Source organism: Hippocampus comes, unplaced genomic scaffold (genome assembly GCF_001891065.2).
Source record: "Hippocampus comes isolate QL1 unplaced genomic scaffold, H_comes_QL1_v1.1 scaffold45, whole genome shotgun sequence".
NCBI classification, from domain to species: Eukaryota; Metazoa; Chordata; class Actinopteri; order Syngnathiformes; family Syngnathidae; genus Hippocampus; species Hippocampus comes.
Window position 1 is genome coordinate 2,840,070 of NW_017805783.1, and position 18,880 is coordinate 2,858,949.

Below are 18,880 nucleotides of genomic sequence, written 5' to 3' on the forward strand. Positions count from 1 at the left end.
AGATCTTTGTGCAATAACCGCAAGATTTATGTGTGTTGTTTCAGCAGAATGTTAAGTCTATTGATTTAGATAAAGAACAGACTCCATTTTGATCATTTTATGCAAAATTCTAGGTTATTCTGATGGGGGTCAATTTTTTTTTTTTCTTGCAAGAGTAAACAGTCCGGGCTATTTACCAGCACTATCATAGCAGCTCACCTGCAACCCTAACAAGGACAAGTGCTAGAGAAAATAAATGGATGGATGAATAATGTGATACATTAAAACTACATCTCAGGAACACATTGAAACAGCAACAATCCTATTTAGTCAACAGAAAAGTAGTGGGCTGAGCACCACTCCACTGATGCGCATCATTAGTGCGTTTGTGTGCTGCAGTCATGATGAAGACAATGATGGAAGACATTAGTCACTGACCAATTTGTGACATATTGAAAGGATCGTTGAAGTAAAGTAGGAGTGATTTTTTATTGACTACTTGAAAGCAAACACATCCTTGACATACAGGAAGAGAGTTCAAAAAGCACAAGAAGCAGTTTTAAGTTTTTAGGGGCACTTTTGCAAAGCTCCACACATTCAGAAACATTCAAAGAGCAAAATATTTCCTCTTCCGACCTGAGAGCACAAGCATGATGACAATCTCCTCAGCAAAGTTGTTTGTGCTCTCTGAGAAAGGTTGAGTTCACCAAGAATTACATTCAGAACAAATCAAGTGTAAGTGGATTTTTTTTCATATCAAAACGGTCTTTTTTCCATCATTCAATATTTTTACACTTTCCTCCATTGTTTATATTGGATGGAAATATCTGCCATGTTTACGTATTATCCAGCGATTCCTATTCAAATCTAAAAAATAAAATGTCACAGTTACCAGATCTCAACTTGTCCTTAATAGTTTTCTTCTGCTCTATAATTGCAATAACACCTGACTCCTGTCTGTGCGTGTTAAGTCTGCCAGAATGGAAGCGGCTTGAGACTTAATCATGAGAATAGTCCAGAAAGGTTGCAAAAAGGAAAAGTCAAGACGTCCTGGATCCACTGAGTAAAGATAAAAACAAATCCATTTATTGAACAAAATAAAAGCATGGAAGATTCATTCTGTTTTCCTGGGTTTGCTGTAATGCTACAGCCAGTAAAGTTTTCCAGATGTGAGCTAGATAATGTGCCCAAACTGACAGAACAAATCCATCACTTCAGAAAATTAAGGCAAGTACTGAACTGAGGAAAATGCAGGAAATGGCAGTTGGTTAACATCTTTGATAATAAAAAAACATTTTTGTGCTACTGACCAACATACATGATTTGTTTTCTTTAGTGCTGACAACCCCACACTAAGAATGCTTTTTTGAGACCGACCTCGGGGAGTGTGGCTTGTATTCACAATATCCAAAAACATTGACCTGGGCTATGATACAGGTGCTGCACACTTGTCACAGATAACATCACCATCCAATTACACGGTCTGCATCGATAAAGTACAAACATCACTGAGGTTTCTTTTTTGAAAATTTTAAAATCCTTTTTTTAAAATATCGTGTGGGCTGCAGTTCAATAATGTAACTCTTCCACGCTATTCCAGTCTTTATGTTTGTTAGGAGAGGCTTAGGATGACGTGGCAGGGGAGTTTAGACCCTTCAAATTGACGCTTCGTTCAAGCGCTTGAGGCGAATGCGTTGGATGTAGCTCACGTTGGCGGGGCTGTAGCGGCTGGGGCTGAAATCAGGTGAGGCGGCCTGGCGAGCGGGACTGAAGCGACCCGAGGGAGACATGAGAACGCCGGAGGGAGAGCCGGGAGTCTGATGCTGCATCCTGAGTCGCGGTTTTACCACTGCAGGGCTCGGCCAACTGGACACATGAGTCAACAGTAAATATGAGTACAACATATTTCTTCTTTTTAGTATTCAGGCATAGTGTGGGCAAGTGCCACCCAGTATAATTTTGAAGTCATCACCACATGTGGACAGGCTAACAGAACGCATGAGTGCCATGAGTGGGTATAAAAGTAGCTTCCCTGAAAAGTCACTCACGCGCCAAGACTTTGTGAACAACTCTGCGAAAAAATAGTTGAACTGTAACCTGAAAGTTAGCAAAGCCCATCTTACTTCAGTAAAGCACGCACAAACCTTTTCATTTCTGAGGAAGAGTAGGACTTCATTGTGCTCATCCACTTGTGAATACTGGGATATTTTTGGACATCCACCTCAACACCCCCTATTGCTGACAACACATCTCTGTCCAACTTGGTAGGTGAATCCCTGTGAAAACATCAAACAATATGGCTGACCTCGTATATGTGCCTGTGGCGCCTCAATCTTCAGTAAACAAGACCAAAACGAAAGAGGGAAATACAGTGATACCATGACTTACGGATGCCCCCCGCCACTACCTCCTGCTTTCAGAAGCTCAAGGGGGTCACATAAGAGATTTCGCGTTTTGAAAATGTGGATAACATCAAGATGGCAGTAAAAAATCCCAGAAGAATCGAGGTAAGTCGATTTGTCATACAAGCGATTTGAGTTATAAGAGTGTTTATGGAATGATTTCAACTTGTAAGTCAAGGTACCACTGGATTGTCACTTTTACAAACGAAAGAATTGTAATCACGTCACACTTCAATGATCTTTGCAGAGAAAACAGTGATACAATATCATACATGAGCTTTCGGGATTGCTGTACCGATGTAGCTATAGAGAAGGCAAGGTCAAACAGTCGTTTGAGAAGTGTTCTTTAAAGGACTTTTTTTTTTTTTTAATCCATCACTCGAATACTCATACCTATCCATCCATCCACAAGAACTAATAAAAAATAAACTAAAAACAAGGCTGTTTCGAACAAAAAAATATTCAAAACTAAGAAACTTGCTCTTAAACTTTTGAAAAATAAATTTAAAAAAAAAAGTCTAAAGAAATAAAACTATAACGAAACATAAAATAACCCTGCTACTCACCCATCAATAAAGAGTCCTCTTCTACTGCGAGGTGGGGTCCTCGGGAGGAACTCATGGGAATTATCCAAAGACTTATAAGAGGATGCTGATGACCCCGAGCTGCTCAGGTCTCTCCCACCATGATCCCACGATTTGGACCTCGCGCACAAGTTGCGCGCCACCGAAGCCGCTCCCCTTGTCCTGCTCATCATTTCCAAAGCGTCCTCCTCTGCCTCGAACAACTCTTCAGAGACGCCGCTGCTGCGCTGTTCCTCCGTGTCCCCTCCCTTCAAGGCTTCGTTGTTCTGGGCGCCGTGGCCAATCGACAGCCGCTTCAGCCCGCAACTCAGGTCTGCGCTAACTGAGGAGCCGTAGGAGTCGAAGGTCTCTCTGTGTCGGTGCCCGCCACTGCTCCTTCTCTCCCTGTATCTGTCGGGACTGTCCGGCGGTTCTTGCAGCGACATGCGCTCAAATTCAACTGAGAGGTTGGAGACGGGTGAGAGCAAGCTGGAGGCGGACGGAGAGTTCCGAGGAGAAACGTTATCTCCGTTGGAAATGCCATCTCTTGAGGAGGAGCACACCCCATTTTTGCAGACGCCGCCGGGTGACAGCAGGTCCTGCTCGGCTGCGGTCTCGATCAGGTCGCCCCCCCGATACTTTAATCCCATCGGCATGATGTGGAAGTCGTGACCTCCCACTGCGCCCTTCAGGTTGTCCATGGATGCGGCGGAGGAGGAGATGCAGGTCAGTGCTGCATTCTGCCTATTCTTCATCTCCTCAAGGCTGATGTCCTCGCCCTCATCCAAGAAGGCACCGACAGAGATGGAGTTGCAGAACTTCTTCAGCTTGCCTGCAACCAGTGATGTCGGTTTAAAGACAGAATGTGCCAAAGTTCAGTGCTTGCTCTCTAGCGTTTTCATTACCTTCATTTTAACATGGTGAAGAAGTAAACAGAAGGATAGGTTCCAGGTGTTAGCAATGACATACATTTGGGTTCTATTCCATGGAGACAGAGAACTTCAAATTTCTCTTCAATTGGTTGGACAATTTAGTCCAGTATAATAACTACATATGGAACAACTACCGGTACTGAAAAATAGTGCTGTGCGAGATGGAAAACTATTCAGGATATAGACCATTTTTATCACGATGTACCACAGTATTCACAATATTTTCAATTCTATTTTTTTTTTTAAATACACTGGTCTACATCAAAAGTGAATAAATAAATAAAGTTGGTTAACATGCATGCTAGGCTAAATGAATGCTCTAAATTGTCCCTGAGTGTGATGGTGAGCATGAAAGGTGGTTTGTTTATGTGTGCCCGGTGATTGGTTGGCAACCAGTTCAGGGTTTGACCCTGCCCAAAAACAGCTGGAATATGCTCCAGCACGCCTGCGACCCTTGTGAGGGTAAGAACGGATGGATGGATGGATAATATGTAAATTATACCTGGGGAAGGAGTTTTAAATCTGTTGCTGGTCTCATTCTCCCCCTCTTCACAAGTTCGTGAAAAGAAATCCCTCTTACTCAGATACTCTTCCAACTTGTGAAGTGCCTTGGTTGATGACAGATCTACAAAGCTATCAAGAAAGTCCCAATATTCCGCCCAGGGATGACCCATCTCGTGAGCCAAATCTCTGTAAGAAGAATATAAATCAGAGATTGTTATTAGACATATGTGAAAGTGTGGCAAAGTGCACACGTGCACTAAGGGTAGATTTGTTTTGATTCTATTCCAGAACTACTGGAGCAAATATTCAGATAGAAGCCCAATCACAATAGTCAAACGATATTAACCCTTTCAGGGACAGCGGTTACGACAGTGGACAGTTTAGTTCAGGTTACAGAGTGCATGAAATCATATTGAGCCACACCATTTAGTTTTTAGTTTTTTTGATGAACGACTACTAAACAACTCCAATTACACACAGTGTACAGTTTTATAAATACTGTTGCCTTGCCTGCCAACCCGCTCGGCACCGCGGTCAGGGTCCGACTTAAGAATGTTGTGGAAATGCTCTGCTCGATTCCTCGGCGGCGTCTTCCAGGAACGGCGAAAATCACCCGCCTAAAGTGGGCGATTATAGTTTGTTCACATACCAATGGTCCAAATATTATACATGATACTCCATTTGATCATTTTGGCCAAACGAAGCAAGTGGATGCAGATAAGAAGTGAATTTAGTACTTACTTTAGAGGGACTCAGTGGACCAGCAAAGGCTGTGACAGTCATCAGAGGGTCCAGCGGGCTTTTTGCGTGTCGCTGGATCAGCGAGAGACTTTCTGAGGCTTCAGGCGACCACGGAGCACCAATGATGGGCTGAGAGGTGTTGTCGGCTGCCCTGAGCAAGGGGATGTAGCAGCGGTCTGTGAATAAGCAGAAAGATGGCGTCGCACAGAATAATCCTCCAAGAGATCTTTGTGAAGCTTCAGATTATGGAGTGACATGAACAGAGACAAATCTGTAAAGACGTGCCGCGACACAAATGTGTGAACAAAGGATGTTATTTTTGTATGCCATATTGTGCAAAATTCTACTGGAAAATAATTTGTGTGGTATTGGCTCAACTCAACTCAACTGTATTTATAGAGCACTTTCAAACAGCCATCGCTGCATACAAAGTGCTGTACATGCAGCAATTAACATATACAACAAACAGTAAAGCAAATCGGTAACAAAGACGGTAGAAAGCACCGAATAGCAAAACCAAGAACAAATCTGAGTCATGCTGAGTCAAATGCCAAAGAATACAAGTGAGTTTTGAGGCAGTGAGGAGGCTTGCCGAATGTTCAGGCTATAGAAAATGTAATTTAAAAAAAAAGAAAATTTGAGAAAAACAGAATTTAATTATATCTCGTCTAGCCTTTGGTTGACGTCCTTTACTCAAGGAAGTGCATTGACGATTGGGTGACAAGTTTCAGTTAAAAAAAAAAAAAATCCACCGATAAGCTCCTATTTATTTTTTATTTTTTAATTTTGAGTGGTTCTTTAAGCGGATGCACCAAAATACAAAAATGGAATATTATTCGCAAGAAGAGCAGTGTGGGCAGCGGAATCGGTCGCATGCTTCAGTAATCAAGTTCATTTTCCTGAATTATATATATATTTTTGGGGGGGGGGGGGGTTACAGCCAAAAAAGGAAAGGTTCCTCATTCCATATTTTTAAAAAAAAAAAAAAATCCACAATGATGGCAGACATATAGGCTGTGACGTATTGACAAGCCGTGCTACGGTCTTAAATTAATTTTTGTCTTTGGAAATTGCCATTTCTACTTCAATATGTGCAAACACATTGGTCTTACTGAACCAGGCTTCTAAAAAAAAAACAAAAGGTGTTGTTGGCATGGGCATTTCATTTTTAAATAAATTGGTGACAATCTGTTGGTTCTTACCCTCCAAATAGTCACTTATTTTCTGTCTCACTTCTTGGGTTGTGTTCTTTCTGCTACAAATAATCTAAGAAAAGGGGGAAGAGAGTCAACTGATAAAACAGACAGCTGTCACAATACATCTGTTGCTGGATTAGCAAGTGGAAGAATGTGCTTATGTTCATCTAGATTTAGCAAATGTGGAGGGAGAAATTATGGCGAGCTAGCCATCAGGTCAGAACTTCACAAACTCACACAAATGATACCCGAGGGTGCACCACAATGGCACTCATTTGCTTCCGTTTAATACATGGACATACATTCTTGATAAACTTCAGTGCCCCCCCCCCCCCTCAAACAAAAAAATGAAACAGCTCCAAGCGGTACAATATTTTTGTTGATGCATCTGTGGCAGTGATTAGAGCCTAAAGTCGACTTGATTAGAATGCAACAAGATCGGGTACACTTAAGCAAGTTTCGCCCATTCCTCTTTTAAGCACCTCTCAAGCTCTATCAGGTTGGAAGTTGAGCATCGGTGCACAGCCATTTTCACACCTCGCTAGAGGTGTTCCCTCAGATTCCAGTCTAGGCTCTGACTGGCCCACACAAGCACATTAACAGCATTTGCCCGAAGCCACAACTTTGATATCACAACTGCATGTTTAGGGTCAATGCCGTCCAATCTGAGGATCTCTGCTTTTGAGGTTGGAAACTATTTACAATCATAAAATCCATCTTATCATGTTAATATTTTGCAAGCCTTTTGAAAGATTGATTTAAGACATTTTAATGGCAATTATGACCGTGGCAACCGGTTCAGGGTGTCCCTCGCCTACTGCCCGAAGACAGTCGGGATGGGTCCAGCAAGCCCCCGCGACCCACGCGAGGATAAAGCGGATCGGAAAATGGATGGATAGATGGATTCAACGCCTTTTAAGACATTTTAAGGATCCGCAGGAGCCCTGTGTATGTCTACCTATTCTGTTGACCTCTTACAAAAAACAGCAGGGGACCTAAATCAAACCATACATCACAAGGCTTGTGGTTGTCACTGTTCTTGCAGTTCTTGTCTGTGTCAGGATGCGAGCACAGCACGTTGACCACGTCTGGACATCCGAACTTGCAGGCAAAGTGGAGTGGTGTTTCAAAACCCTGACACATAAACAGCAAAATACAGTGTGAACACAGACCAGAAAAATGGTTTGAGTTAACTTTTTTTTTTTTTCTGGCGGTCTGCTAAGGGGGGGGAAAAAAAAAAAAACCTACCGCCTTATCTGGAGTGTTGAGGTAAAGATCGACAATGTAACGGATGCGCTTCTGCAGCATGTCTTCCTGGTCATCGGGGTACATGAGGCGCATAAACTCTGGGTTCTCTAAAGTATCCAGCAGAAGTTGGGCAATGCCTGCTTGATTCTCCTTGGCCGCCACGTGCATGACGTTGTACCTGCAGCCCTCCTGAGCACACAATGGAATCAAACAGTAAGCACTTGCGCTGCTACATTATTTGTAGCAAACCCCAAAATTCATGGAATGTTGCGAAACAGAAATGAAGTGTTTCAAACGTGCGTCAGCGCGGAGCGCCGATGCGGATGTGGAACTGGGAGTCGCGGCTTGGAATTGTAGCGGATTTACATGGGACAGGAGAAGAGAGCCAACCTCTTTTTCGTTAATGGATGCTACAGCTTCTTGTTGCTTTCAAGCTTAGCTTGTAGCAGACGTGCGCACATTGCAGCATGACGTCTTTGATCCACTGGTGAAATGGACACTTTGATTCGCTCCTCTTTCATCTATAACTGCTTCAGACAACAAAGCGTATGCAGGAAAGTGGTTAAGATTGCACAATTGGCTGTGTCTAATGTGTTGTCTTGTATTATTTTGTCATTTTATGTTAACTTTTCTTTTGATGGCGGCGCGGGCACCCGCAGCGGCTCCTCTTGTTGTGTGTTGTGAGAGGGAAGAAATTTCGTCTGTGCTGCACATACAGCACATTTGACAATAAAGTTGTACTTGATGTTCACCTGCACAATAGTGGGGTTATCCCCGGAGCCAATGAGATAGCGTGGGTTGCTCCAGACAATGTCAAAGAAGGCCCCCTCATCTCCCTTTTCCACAGCTTTTCTCAGCTTGGCTGTCAGGTCCTGCGTGCGTGGGCTCTTAAAACTGTTGGCCCGTTCCCTGTTAGTGGTATCCACCTCCATGATGTCTAGTGTGTTGAGCAAGACAACATAGTAAAGGGGTTAGCACTCCTCTCGAAAACAGCAATTTTGCTGCTAGATTAATCTGCTTATATAGAGAAATGAGTTGCCTTTCGGAAAAACTATTTCTATTGTTAACATGAACAGATTTCCAATCTAAGCAGCATCAGAAAGGTGATATGGAATTCATATATGTTCAGCAAACAAGACGATGATAATGGTATTTGGAAACGTCCGATATCCACTTTGGTTTGATTTGCACTGACTGCAAAGCATTCAGCTCAAGACTATTTTGCATACTGTACCTTTACTGGCGATTTGGCCTGGTTTAACAGGAGACACGCACGCCATCGATTTGTTGGGAGAGGGGAAATAGTCGCACATCCCTTTGGCGAACTTCTCGGCATCCTCGCGGTTGGAAAAGGGTTTAAAACGTGCTCCCTTCATGCCCTTTACAGCTTGAAGGGCATCTTTCTTATCTGTATACACATGTGCTCTTTCTATGGAAAAAACAATCATCATAAGGATTTGTTTGTTGTCGGATGTAATACATCTGAAGTTATTGTCTTGTTGCAGCGTCCTCAAACTAAAACTGCCTGCTATGAGAGAAAACAAACAAACCAAATAAAATCTTGTAATGTTAGTACAAGACGAATATTGACCCAGACATTTTATGGTAAAGCTTTAGCAGCACAAATACTAATGTTTCAAGAAAGACCACATCAATGCTTGGAAGCACATGCCGGTAACTTACAACCATGTTTGGGTTGCACAGAGATAGGACAACAATGTAGGTAAACATGAATAATCAGACAAGCATTGAGACTAGCTTTAAATGGGACTGGAAGTACAGATTAAAGATACATGTGTTAGTCCTGCAACAAGGAAGTGTCCTGATGGGAAGATACAGACGAGGCAGGTGAAAAATGTATGGCAAAGAAAATACAGTATAGTTAACGTTAGATACTAATATGGCACACGTTGGGATGATCTCCTAAAAACAAATAAATCAATGTTTCTTACCATTTCGAGACAAAATGTCCTCCCACGACGGACAAACCCCATAGTAAAAGGCTGGGGACACTTGTGCTACTTTGGAAGGAGTTTTCGTTTTGGCTTGAGAGTTAGAGATCTCCTCTTCCTCTGGCGGGTTGAGCCCCACACCATAGCCAAAGTCCAGTTCCTCATTTGGGCTGCAGCTCGTTGCAACAGTTGATTTGGCACACAGCAAAGGTTTGTCATGATTAGCTGCTGAGGCCACGCCGTCTGAATCCCTTGCAGGGGAACCGCTGTCCCTTTCAGTGATATCACCCTCCGATCCAACAAGCATTCGCGCCAATTTCTTTTCAAAGATAGATCGGGTAGTGGCCGTGATAGCAACACACTTCAGGTCAGCCCGGGCAAACTCCTCACGCAGTTCATCAGCAGTTAGGCCTTTCAGCCTGGTTAAAACTGCCTCCATTCTTCAGCTCCCTGGAAAACACCAGAATGACTTAACTAAAGACAAGCACCCATTCATAAAAGCAATTATTTTGTCCTGATTTATTAATCAACGTTGAAACTGTCACAGATAACAATGCGTACTTTCCACAAAATGATCACAGACTAGTATTCCATAAAAATCAGATGAGAGGTGGAACTCCAGTTCGCAAACACATGCATTGCTCTGAAATGAGAAATGATTCCTAAAGGGTTGATGATTGGATTACAACTGTCTACAGCAGCATACAAGCAACAAATATGCACCTCCCATCCACTTTAGCTACATGGACATCAGGGAATTTATACTTGTGATTTGCAATGCATCCTGTCATCAATTGCACAGACGGTATAATCAGAGATATTTGAAAACTATTTGGTAACTTTGACAAGTGTCTGAGAATGCTGGTTGGTGTCAGTTAATCTCCAAATATATGCATTAGTACCACAGCAATTGCCAGCAAATGGCGAATTCTATTTATGTCATGAGAATATTGATCTTTTTATTGTAGGGGCAAACATCTTAATCTCTTATTTTTTCAACAGTCAAATAGTTCAGCTGTGCACTGCCAAATTTGTCACACATCTGTTTTTTCCTTCATTAACATCACTCATTGGGAGAGATGTTAAGACACTTGTAAGCCTGTTGATTTATTCAATCTATCATCAGTCAATAACCCTGTTGATTTATTCAATCTATCATCAGTCAAAAAAAAAAAAAAAACACTCACATCTACGTCAAGCTATCCTGCGCTAGCACATTTGCAATCATATCAATGAGGCTGGACAGCCGGGGAGTGAGCATGGCTAGCATGGTAGAATGGGCTCTGATGAAAGCCCAAAAAGGAGAAACGTATGCAATTTGGGCAAAGCCTATCAAGACGTGCAATAAACATTATATATAAATCTACATTTGTTTAAACCTACGGATCGAATAGTCTCTTCATCGCATGCTGTCACACCCAACTGTCATATGAGGTGGGCTCTCAGGCTGCAACGCACAAATTCGATACGTCTTCGGCGTGATGATGCCGATAAAATAAACAAAAGTGCATCTGATGACATCTTATAACAAATGAGTACTCATACTCACAGAGCAACATGTTTTGTATTTTACGGTGAGCTTTGGGAGGTCCTCGTTAGTTTTATACAGATAAAGTGGTGGACAGACAAAGCTGAGGACCGACTGATAGTCTCGTCTCATTGTTTACAACGTATTGTGCGCATGCTCAGTTTCAAGGGTGCGAATGTTACATTCACTATCTGTGGGATTTTTCAGTTTTCAGCGAGGACAATATACGCCATGTACATTCAGACTAAAGTGCGAATAACTTCCCACATTGTCCCTGAAATCATCTGTGGTATTTGGCGTTCATAACGGCGGATCTATTTTTTGCATTTACTGAAATGCCATTTTTCATTTCGGTAGTACTCTCTTCCTCATTATCTCTAAATTTATTTCTGCAACACGATGAATACACTCAACTTGATTTGTACGTAGTGGGGAAGTTTATCCCACCTCTCCTAGATTTTACTAAGTACTACAGGCAATTTGATTTTAAAAACTGTTAGCCGCTACAAGCAACAGGATTTAAAAAGCAGTTAACGTCAACGTTCCTAAGTTGAAAAGCAAGACAGGGATGGTCCTGATATTTGTCAAAACATACCAACAGACATACTGTAAACATCTGCCTCCTGACACTGAAAACCACAAAAGACTTAAAACCTAAGTTTAAGTTTTGAATGTACTGTGAGTCAGTTGTGCTGACGTTAGCCTCGGTACGACCTAACATTCTCCTTATCGTCCGCGTCTATCAACGTATGTTATAGTGCCGCTTAAGTTCTACAAAAAAAGAAACATATATGGAACGGTTTTGTGACAGTGCCATAAAAAAGCCCACCTCCTTCTCCTGCTGATGCTGCTGCGCTACCAGATGGTTTCAAAATACAACCACCAAGGACCCAGTGTCGCCCGACATAGTGCCTGAACAAAAATAATCACGTTGGCTAAAGCAGAGCAAATTTGGGTAACGGCAAAAGGCAAGTGTGCGATTTTATAACACGTTAAACAAACATCATTTCATCAATTTTAATCATAAAAAAACATAAGGAAACCTTCAAAATATTCACAACGCATTAGTATTTTTGTTGTGTATTTTAAGCCATTCCCTTTTAAATACCCAAGTGTACAGTAGTGCAGGAACATTTAAAATTACCTACCAATCAGTTACAGGAATAAAAACCTCCCACATTGTTTGACAGCACCACCCGACTGCAGAATTCTAACAGTGTGTTAGTATTGGGAATAATAGAATAAGATGCCTGGAAATAGTTTTTCATAACTTGTATTTTCTTTACACTATTAAACATTTATGATTAATTTGAAATCATATAAAATGATATATCAACGTCTGGAAACAATTAACTTAAACCAGTAGTCACACAACAAGATCAGTATATGATACTGTAGTCACTTGACCTTTCATCACCATGTACACAAAAGAACATGGAGAAACACCAGCTGTTGGTGGTAACCATCTTGCAACATGCTACTTTGCTTTCTTTCCGTTACATTTTCATCAATGGGCATGCTGACAGTTAAAGGTGGCCTGCATATTTGCACATTTTCATAAATATATTACATCTTGCACATACCCTCAGCAATTCAGTTAACCAGATTCCATGACAGCATCATAAAGACTACTTAAGGCTCCCCCCACCACACACACAAACAATGACAACCCATCCGAAACAAAGACACCTCCATACCTAAATGAGACTCATGTTGATGAGGTCTAACTGTTACAATAAAAATGAAGACTTACTGCATTTTAACAATAGCCAAAAACAAAAAAAAAAAAGTTTAGTGCGCACAAAGGTGCTTAACTGTTAAGGAGCAACCCTAACCCTGTTAGTTAAATCTTAAATGAAAGACATCAGCTGAGTACAGGCACAAATAAATGGAAGAACGGGTCTTAGCCATTGTGGCTTACTCACATCTCATTACATATTATTGTCAGTCAATCATCAAAGCCACTGATTCCAAATTGGAAGGAGAAGCATACCGAAAACCTCAACTGCTCAAATGCTCCAACCTTTTCAACAAATTAGAATGTCAGGGTTTGTATTGGTGTGGTTATTGTGTAATTATCAAACTCTTAATAAATAAGTATCACAAGGGCATAACAATACAATCGTCAAATAATAAAGAGCAAAAAGAAGAAAGCTATGGTATAAGTATTAGTCTGCAATAGCACTCCTGTGGTGATTGGAGAAGAATGTCAAATGTTGCCAGCCATTGTTTAAAAAGAAAAATGGAATAACTGCCAAAACAACACCTTTGTGGATAAAACTCCACCGTCGTCATAGCCTAACAAAAGTTTGCTTTTATGACTGCTGCTCTTCCTCTTCATTACTTTCTACCACTGTGTAGTTCAGCGGCTTCAATGCATTAGAAATGTTGTTTTGAAGTCCCAGTTGAGCCAGTCCTTCTTCTGTGTTTGGCCATGAGCTCATTGACTCATGCACTGTAACTGTGTGCTCTTCCATCTGCTTCTGAAGACTGTCCATCTCCTCCCTGAGAAAAAAAATATCACAGCATATGCAGACTAGCATTGGAAAAAGTGGCTTACATTACATATGCAGATTTTAAAAAAATGGTTTACTAGAGCAGTGGTTCTCAAACCGGTGACAACAAAAACATTTGCAATAAATTTGTTATTTTGCGTCATTTCAAAAAGTAAATTACCTGCAAATGTGCCAAAAAACAATTATTCATCCCCAACTTTGGGCATATTAAAATCTCATATGATTCTGATTTTGTACAGAACTCTGACATTTCTGATTGCATACAGAATTTCAAAGCTCTTTCACAGTCTTCTTTCATAGTAAGGCACAGTGACTTTGGCAAAAACAGTAAAGCTGATCCAGTACCTCAGGTCAAAAGTTTTCAGCATTGGGATAAGTCAATGTTTTTGCAACATATGTTCACTGCAATCGACTCTGCGACTGGCTTTCACAGAAAAAGGAGAAAAAAAAAATCCGCTTATGTGGTCTGTTTCATAGAGGAAATTAAACTCATTAGTCACTTCAAGGGGAAGTCAAAACATGTCTTTACAATAATGTGCTCTATGCGGCTCCACTGGTCTAAACAAAGCATTCGGGTTAATATTGTGTTTGTGGAATATGAATTAAGTAGTCAAATATACCTGTTTTTATCCATTTTAGGGAGCGGTCATTTTGCTACTAGCCGTTGACTGAAAATGACATCACAGTTACTCAGGTAATGACAAATCACAGCTCACCTGTTGAGTTTGCTCATGTGACGTTAGCAAGCCAAGCCGTGATTGGTCGTTATATGAGCAACTGTGACGTAATGGTCAGTCGACAGCAGGTGGCAAAATGACTGCTCTCTCAGACGGATGAAAATGGATGGAATCGACGGCTTGAATCATATTGCATAAATGCAATGTCAGTCGGAATATCGTGTCCAAACTGGTGAAGTGGGATAGCCATGACTGACAAATAGTAAAATTAATTTCACTCTGTCACTTCCTATCTATTAAACAGGTCATGAGTATTTTGGTTGGAATGTTTAAAATCAACCTTTGACATTTAGAGGTGTACAATCATGATTGTTAGTTTAACTGGCATTAGGATGAGGAGGTCACTGGATAAACAACTCCCCGGTATGGGGTCCCGGGCCCCAAAGAATTTGAGAACCACAGTATTAGAGTATAACAGAGCGTCTTACTTGAGCTGCCGCAAACAGTTGTGCAAATTGTTGAGCGGCTCTTTGTTGACTGAAGTTGATGGCTTTAGTAACTCATCAAGAAGTGAGGCAGGCACCGGGCAGTCAGGGATCTTTACTGGCGTCACTGGGTTGGATGGGGTCCCTTCACTCTTTAACTCCATCCGTTGCTGCTCCAACAAGAACATAATTGCAGGGCTATTTAGCTTCCTCAAATAAATTAATGGGTGCACAATTCTGGGTGAAACCCAGGTGCCAATGTGAAATGTTAAAAACAGTTTTTTTTTCCATTGCTGGTTTCCATTATTGTGCAATAGACACTCAAGTACATTGATTACCTGTGTTGAGAATGTGTCATTACTACATCTATCCGCAGAGAACCAAACAGTCAACACTGTGTGTCCATAATATGCAAAACCTATGCTAAAAATATATCAAACTAATATTCATGTTTTCACGGATTGACTCTTCCATTCCAGTAAGGACACTGAACACAATGAACCCCGATGACACCAAATGAAGCAAAAGGCTGCATCACCTTCCTTAGACGGTTCTGTTTGAGGTCCTGCTTGAGTTGCTGGTTTTGTAGCAGAATGGTCTTCATGCTGTTCTTCAGCTCACCCACTTTAGCTTGTAGCATGAACTTGTCCTTCCTTGTAACACTCAGCTCCTCTTGGACTGTCTCCAACTCGACCTTTATGTTCTGTGATAGACAGGCTTAAAATGAATCCACCCATTGCAAAAAGAGACGGTGTTCATCATGATATCAATTACTGCTTTGCACACACGTTTCCCCGCTATTGTTTTTTGGCGTTACTGAATTGACATGTATCATTTAAATAAATACTTGCCTGCAAAGCTGTCTGCAGGCTGTCCAGCTCCCTGTGCTGGCACTCCCCCATCATCTCCAATTGCTGCTTCTGAGTCTCAATCTCCCTCTGCCTTTGTTGCACCTCCCACTTAAGGTCCTCAACCTGGAAGTTGTCAGCATTAGAATTCGGATGAGACAATGTGTTGGTCAGAACACATTTCCACCAATACTCAACTTTAGGATTTTATTTGTAGCTGGGGGAAAAAAAATCCAAAACTTTGCTTTTCAGTCAAATCACAAACAGACACACACACACGCAAAAAAAAGTCAAACCAGTAACATTAAAATCCAGCATCAAGTCCAATAATAATATTCTCTCAATGGCATGTAAGTGATTTGGAAAAAAAAAAAAAAACTCCTTTACCTCCTGGTTAGTGAGGGGCTTCTTCGACAACTCTTCATCCAGTTGTTTCTGGAGGATCTGGAGCTGGGAATGAGCTTCAGCCAGCTCCTCTTGGAATCTGGAGATCTCCTGAGAATGCTTCTCATCCTGAGATCTGTGGATATACAGTAGTCAATGACAAATAGTGCTGTAAAAGATTTCAATAAACTTTCTGGAAACTTTCCATTGCAAATATATCTTTTCCTTTTGGAAATTTAGCGACGTAACTTTTGACTTTATTCGAACAAGTTTGACATTTCTTTGATAGCTAATGCTCATTCTGTGTCATTAAAATTAAATTTCAAACTATAATAAATACCTCATAATAGATTGAAAGAAAATCTGTACATTAAATATATATTTATATATATATATATATATATATTTTCCCCCCATGTAAAGTTTACAAATGAAAATGCTCAACACTATAATAAATGTGAGATACAGTTGACCTCTGCATATGTGGATTTTTTGCCCCTGTATTTTTATTTATTAGTTTTTTGCTGGATTGTAGGAGTCCAATGTATATACCTGCTATTTCATTGGTAACATGATCACTATTTACTGTATGTAATTTACAAAGACATCTGTAACAAACTTACTGTAGCTTGTGGGCTTCATGTTGCAGAGCTTTGACCAAGTCTTCTTTGGCCTGCAGATCTTTCTTGATCTCTGACAGTTCCAACATAGCAGCCCTGTAGTGCCTTCTATTGTGGGCTGCTTCAGCCTTTTCTGTTGCCACCTAGAAAGCCAAATTAAATAATTAATAATCAAAAAGTCTCTGAAAAGGCAAAGGGAACTGTTATCTGACTAACAACAAAAGACCCAAGTTGCCAATCCTCTCAATTAAAAAAAAAAAAAACTGGCACCCCCGAGTGCAATGAGAACTTGTACCTGTTCTTTAAGATCTTTGACTTTGGTTTTCTCTTTTTCCAAGGCAAGCTGAAGAGTTTGCACCACCTGCTTCATTTGTTGGTCCTCCTCTTCTTTGCGTTTCAAAACGGCTTGAACCTGAATAAGCAGACGTATGAAGAACAATTTAACTACTGTATTAGGAAAATGATCCTTCACTGTTTAATCTCAAGAAACCATCTCGATTAAAATATTATCCACAATGCACATAAAACATTCCAATCTAACAGCACTAGTTGCAATCCATGCTTTACCTGCAAATTGAGCTGTACTAGATCAGCCTCTCGCTTCGCTAAAGCAGATTCCAAGATATTGGCATGTTCCCGCAGTGTACTGTGGGATTGTGTCAGTCCAGCCAATTTTCCCTTTTCATGTTCCAGCTCAAGTGCTAGCTTCTTGTTAGCATCCTCTAGTTTTCGGATCCGCTTCTTGAAGCATCGTGACTCTTGAAGCTTTTGGAAGAAATGACATAAGGCCATTAAAGAAACTGACTTTGGAATAACTCAGGAAAATATTAGGTGAATTTTCTAAAACGAACACAGTCCACATATATATTTCATGACCCACCTCGTCTTCTAACTCCAGGACCTTCTCCTGGTATTCCTCTAACTCTGTGGAAGTGAGGCTAATGACTTCCTCAAGCTCCTTCTCTAACATTGCCTTGCTTTTGGTCACGACCTCCAGTGCAGTCTGAAGAGATTCAATCTTCTCCTGGGTAAAAAAAAAAAAAAGCGGGTCATTATGGGATTTAGAACATGTGTATTCCGCAATAAATCCTGAATTTTTAGTCATTTGACTTCAACTGATGATAAATAAATATATTTAATGTGTTAGATTTTTGGTCACCTATTTATTTTGGTGACACCTTTGATTCCATTCACTACTTCACATATGACAGCTTTGGCAGCAGTCTTCTAATGTAACTTACGATTGTAGAATTTTCACAAAGCTGTACTTTACTTTGTTATTTATATTTCTGGCAACTTTCACTCCACTACGATTCCTAAATAAAACGTTCACTTTTACTCCGATACATTTTTTTGTCATAACAAAACAAAATTCCCCCAAATTCTGCCTCGACTGCGAAACAAAGCTGAAGGATAGTCCTGCCTGCCTGAGACCATCAGATTCCTGCCGTATTAATCTCCCACCGAGTCTATATTCACTCGAAGTAACATATGGGACCCCAGCAATGCATTCTTATTAATATTATGACTATGAATCCTATGATGGCAAATAGCTAAGACGAGCCTCCTTCATTGAAATTGTGTCTCATTAATGTTAGATCACTCGATAACTGTCTGACATCCCTCTCACGTTTTAATAAAGTACAAAACACTTGATTGCCCGACCCGCTTCTTGCTAAACCCGTAAAAGAATCAATTGTTTACAATTTTAGGACCTTCCATCTTAAACATCATTAATGTATCGCTCTCCTCTGGCACTGTACTTGCAACTTTTAAGACAACTGTTATTCATCCCCTATTTTAGCAACAATACCTTGAGGCAGAGAGTCGCTAATTATGTCAAATCTCCTGTTTCTTGCAAAATTCTTCAAGAAGTTGTAGTGCAACAGTTTAAGGATTACACGGTGACTAACAATCAATTTGAACTTCAGTCAGGAGAGGGCGCTTGCTAAAGTGATGAAAGATCTTCTGGCTATGGACTCAGTCAACTCATATATCCTATTATTACTCGACATTAGTGCTGCATTTGACACCATTAATCATAATATACACCTAAAATGCCTCAAAACGTGTGTTGGTAATTCGGGCTCAGCACTTTCTGGGTTTAGTTCTTACCACTCAGAGAGATCGTACCGTGTAATTCATGACAATGTGGCTTCTGAGTTTTGTAATGTTACATGTGGAGCAGAGCGTGACACGGGAGTGGATTTTCATTCCTGTTACATCCCATTGATATAAAAAAAAAAAAAAAAACAACCAAATCTGTCCCCTCCGAGTCCCGGACCATAATGTAATGGTTTGCCTG

General features: G+C 40.8%; 2 protein-coding genes across 7 annotated transcripts in view; both read right to left on the bottom strand.

Moving 5' to 3' along the window:
* Window positions 1-449: 449 nt before the first annotated feature.
* ankle2 (ankyrin repeat and LEM domain containing 2) lies at window positions 450-11,967 on the bottom strand. 3 transcript variants are annotated; one of them, XM_019885112.1, is made up of 13 exons: window positions 11,875-11,967; window positions 9,518-9,967; window positions 8,800-8,994; window positions 8,318-8,502; window positions 7,566-7,754; window positions 7,329-7,451; window positions 6,324-6,387; window positions 5,122-5,297; window positions 4,891-4,997; window positions 4,379-4,566; window positions 2,948-3,776; window positions 2,124-2,255; window positions 450-1,845 (listed from the first exon to the last, which is right to left on the bottom strand). In XM_019885112.1, exons 2-13 carry the CDS (start codon window positions 9,954-9,956, stop codon window positions 1,635-1,637), a joined length of 2,838 nt encoding a protein of 945 aa, XP_019740671.1. In that variant the 5' UTR covers window positions 9,957-9,967; window positions 11,875-11,967; the 3' UTR covers window positions 450-1,634. The 3 variants fall into 3 exon arrangements, with proteins under 3 accessions (XP_019740671.1, XP_019740672.1, XP_019740670.1); XM_019885113.1 differs by lacking the exon at window positions 11,875-11,967 and adding an exon at window positions 11,067-11,476 and having other exon boundaries at window positions 4,457-4,566; XM_019885111.1 differs by lacking the exon at window positions 11,875-11,967 and adding an exon at window positions 11,067-11,472.
* A 335-nt stretch (window positions 11,968-12,302) lies between these two features.
* Window positions 12,303-18,880, bottom strand: part of golga3 (golgin A3) — a 17,059-nt gene continuing 10,481 nt past the window's right edge. For all 4 annotated transcript variants that reach the window (XM_019885109.1, XM_019885110.1, XM_019885107.1 and 1 more), the window contains 9 exons: window positions 17,456-17,599; window positions 17,143-17,340; window positions 16,871-16,987; window positions 16,579-16,718; window positions 15,959-16,091; window positions 15,575-15,697; window positions 15,262-15,426; window positions 14,727-14,893; window positions 12,303-13,550 (listed from right to left, as the gene is read on the bottom strand). In XM_019885109.1, the coding sequence (XP_019740668.1) occupies window positions 13,361-13,550; window positions 14,727-14,893; window positions 15,262-15,426; window positions 15,575-15,697; window positions 15,959-16,091; window positions 16,579-16,718; window positions 16,871-16,987; window positions 17,143-17,340; window positions 17,456-17,599 (1,377 nt within the window). In that variant the 3' untranslated portion in view covers window positions 12,303-13,360. The remainder of the gene's footprint in view (window positions 13,551-14,726; window positions 14,894-15,261; window positions 15,427-15,574; window positions 15,698-15,958; window positions 16,092-16,578; window positions 16,719-16,870; window positions 16,988-17,142; window positions 17,341-17,455; window positions 17,600-18,880) is intronic.

What these genes read in the sequence shown, in the direction of transcription:
- ankle2 (XM_019885112.1), bottom strand. Translation starts at nt 9,956, where the DNA reads ATGGAGGCAGTTTTAACCAGGCTGAAAGGCCTAACTGCTGATGAACTG. An exon ending in GGACATTTTGTCTCGAAATG is followed by an intron (nt 8,995 to 9,517) that starts GTAAGAAACATT and finishes TTTTTTCCATAG; the next exon opens with AAAGAGCACATGTGTATACA. An exon ending in AGAGGACTCTTTATTGATGG is followed by an intron (nt 2,256 to 2,947) that starts GTGAGTAGCAGG and finishes ATGTTTTCACAG; the next exon opens with GGATTCACCTACCAAGTTGG.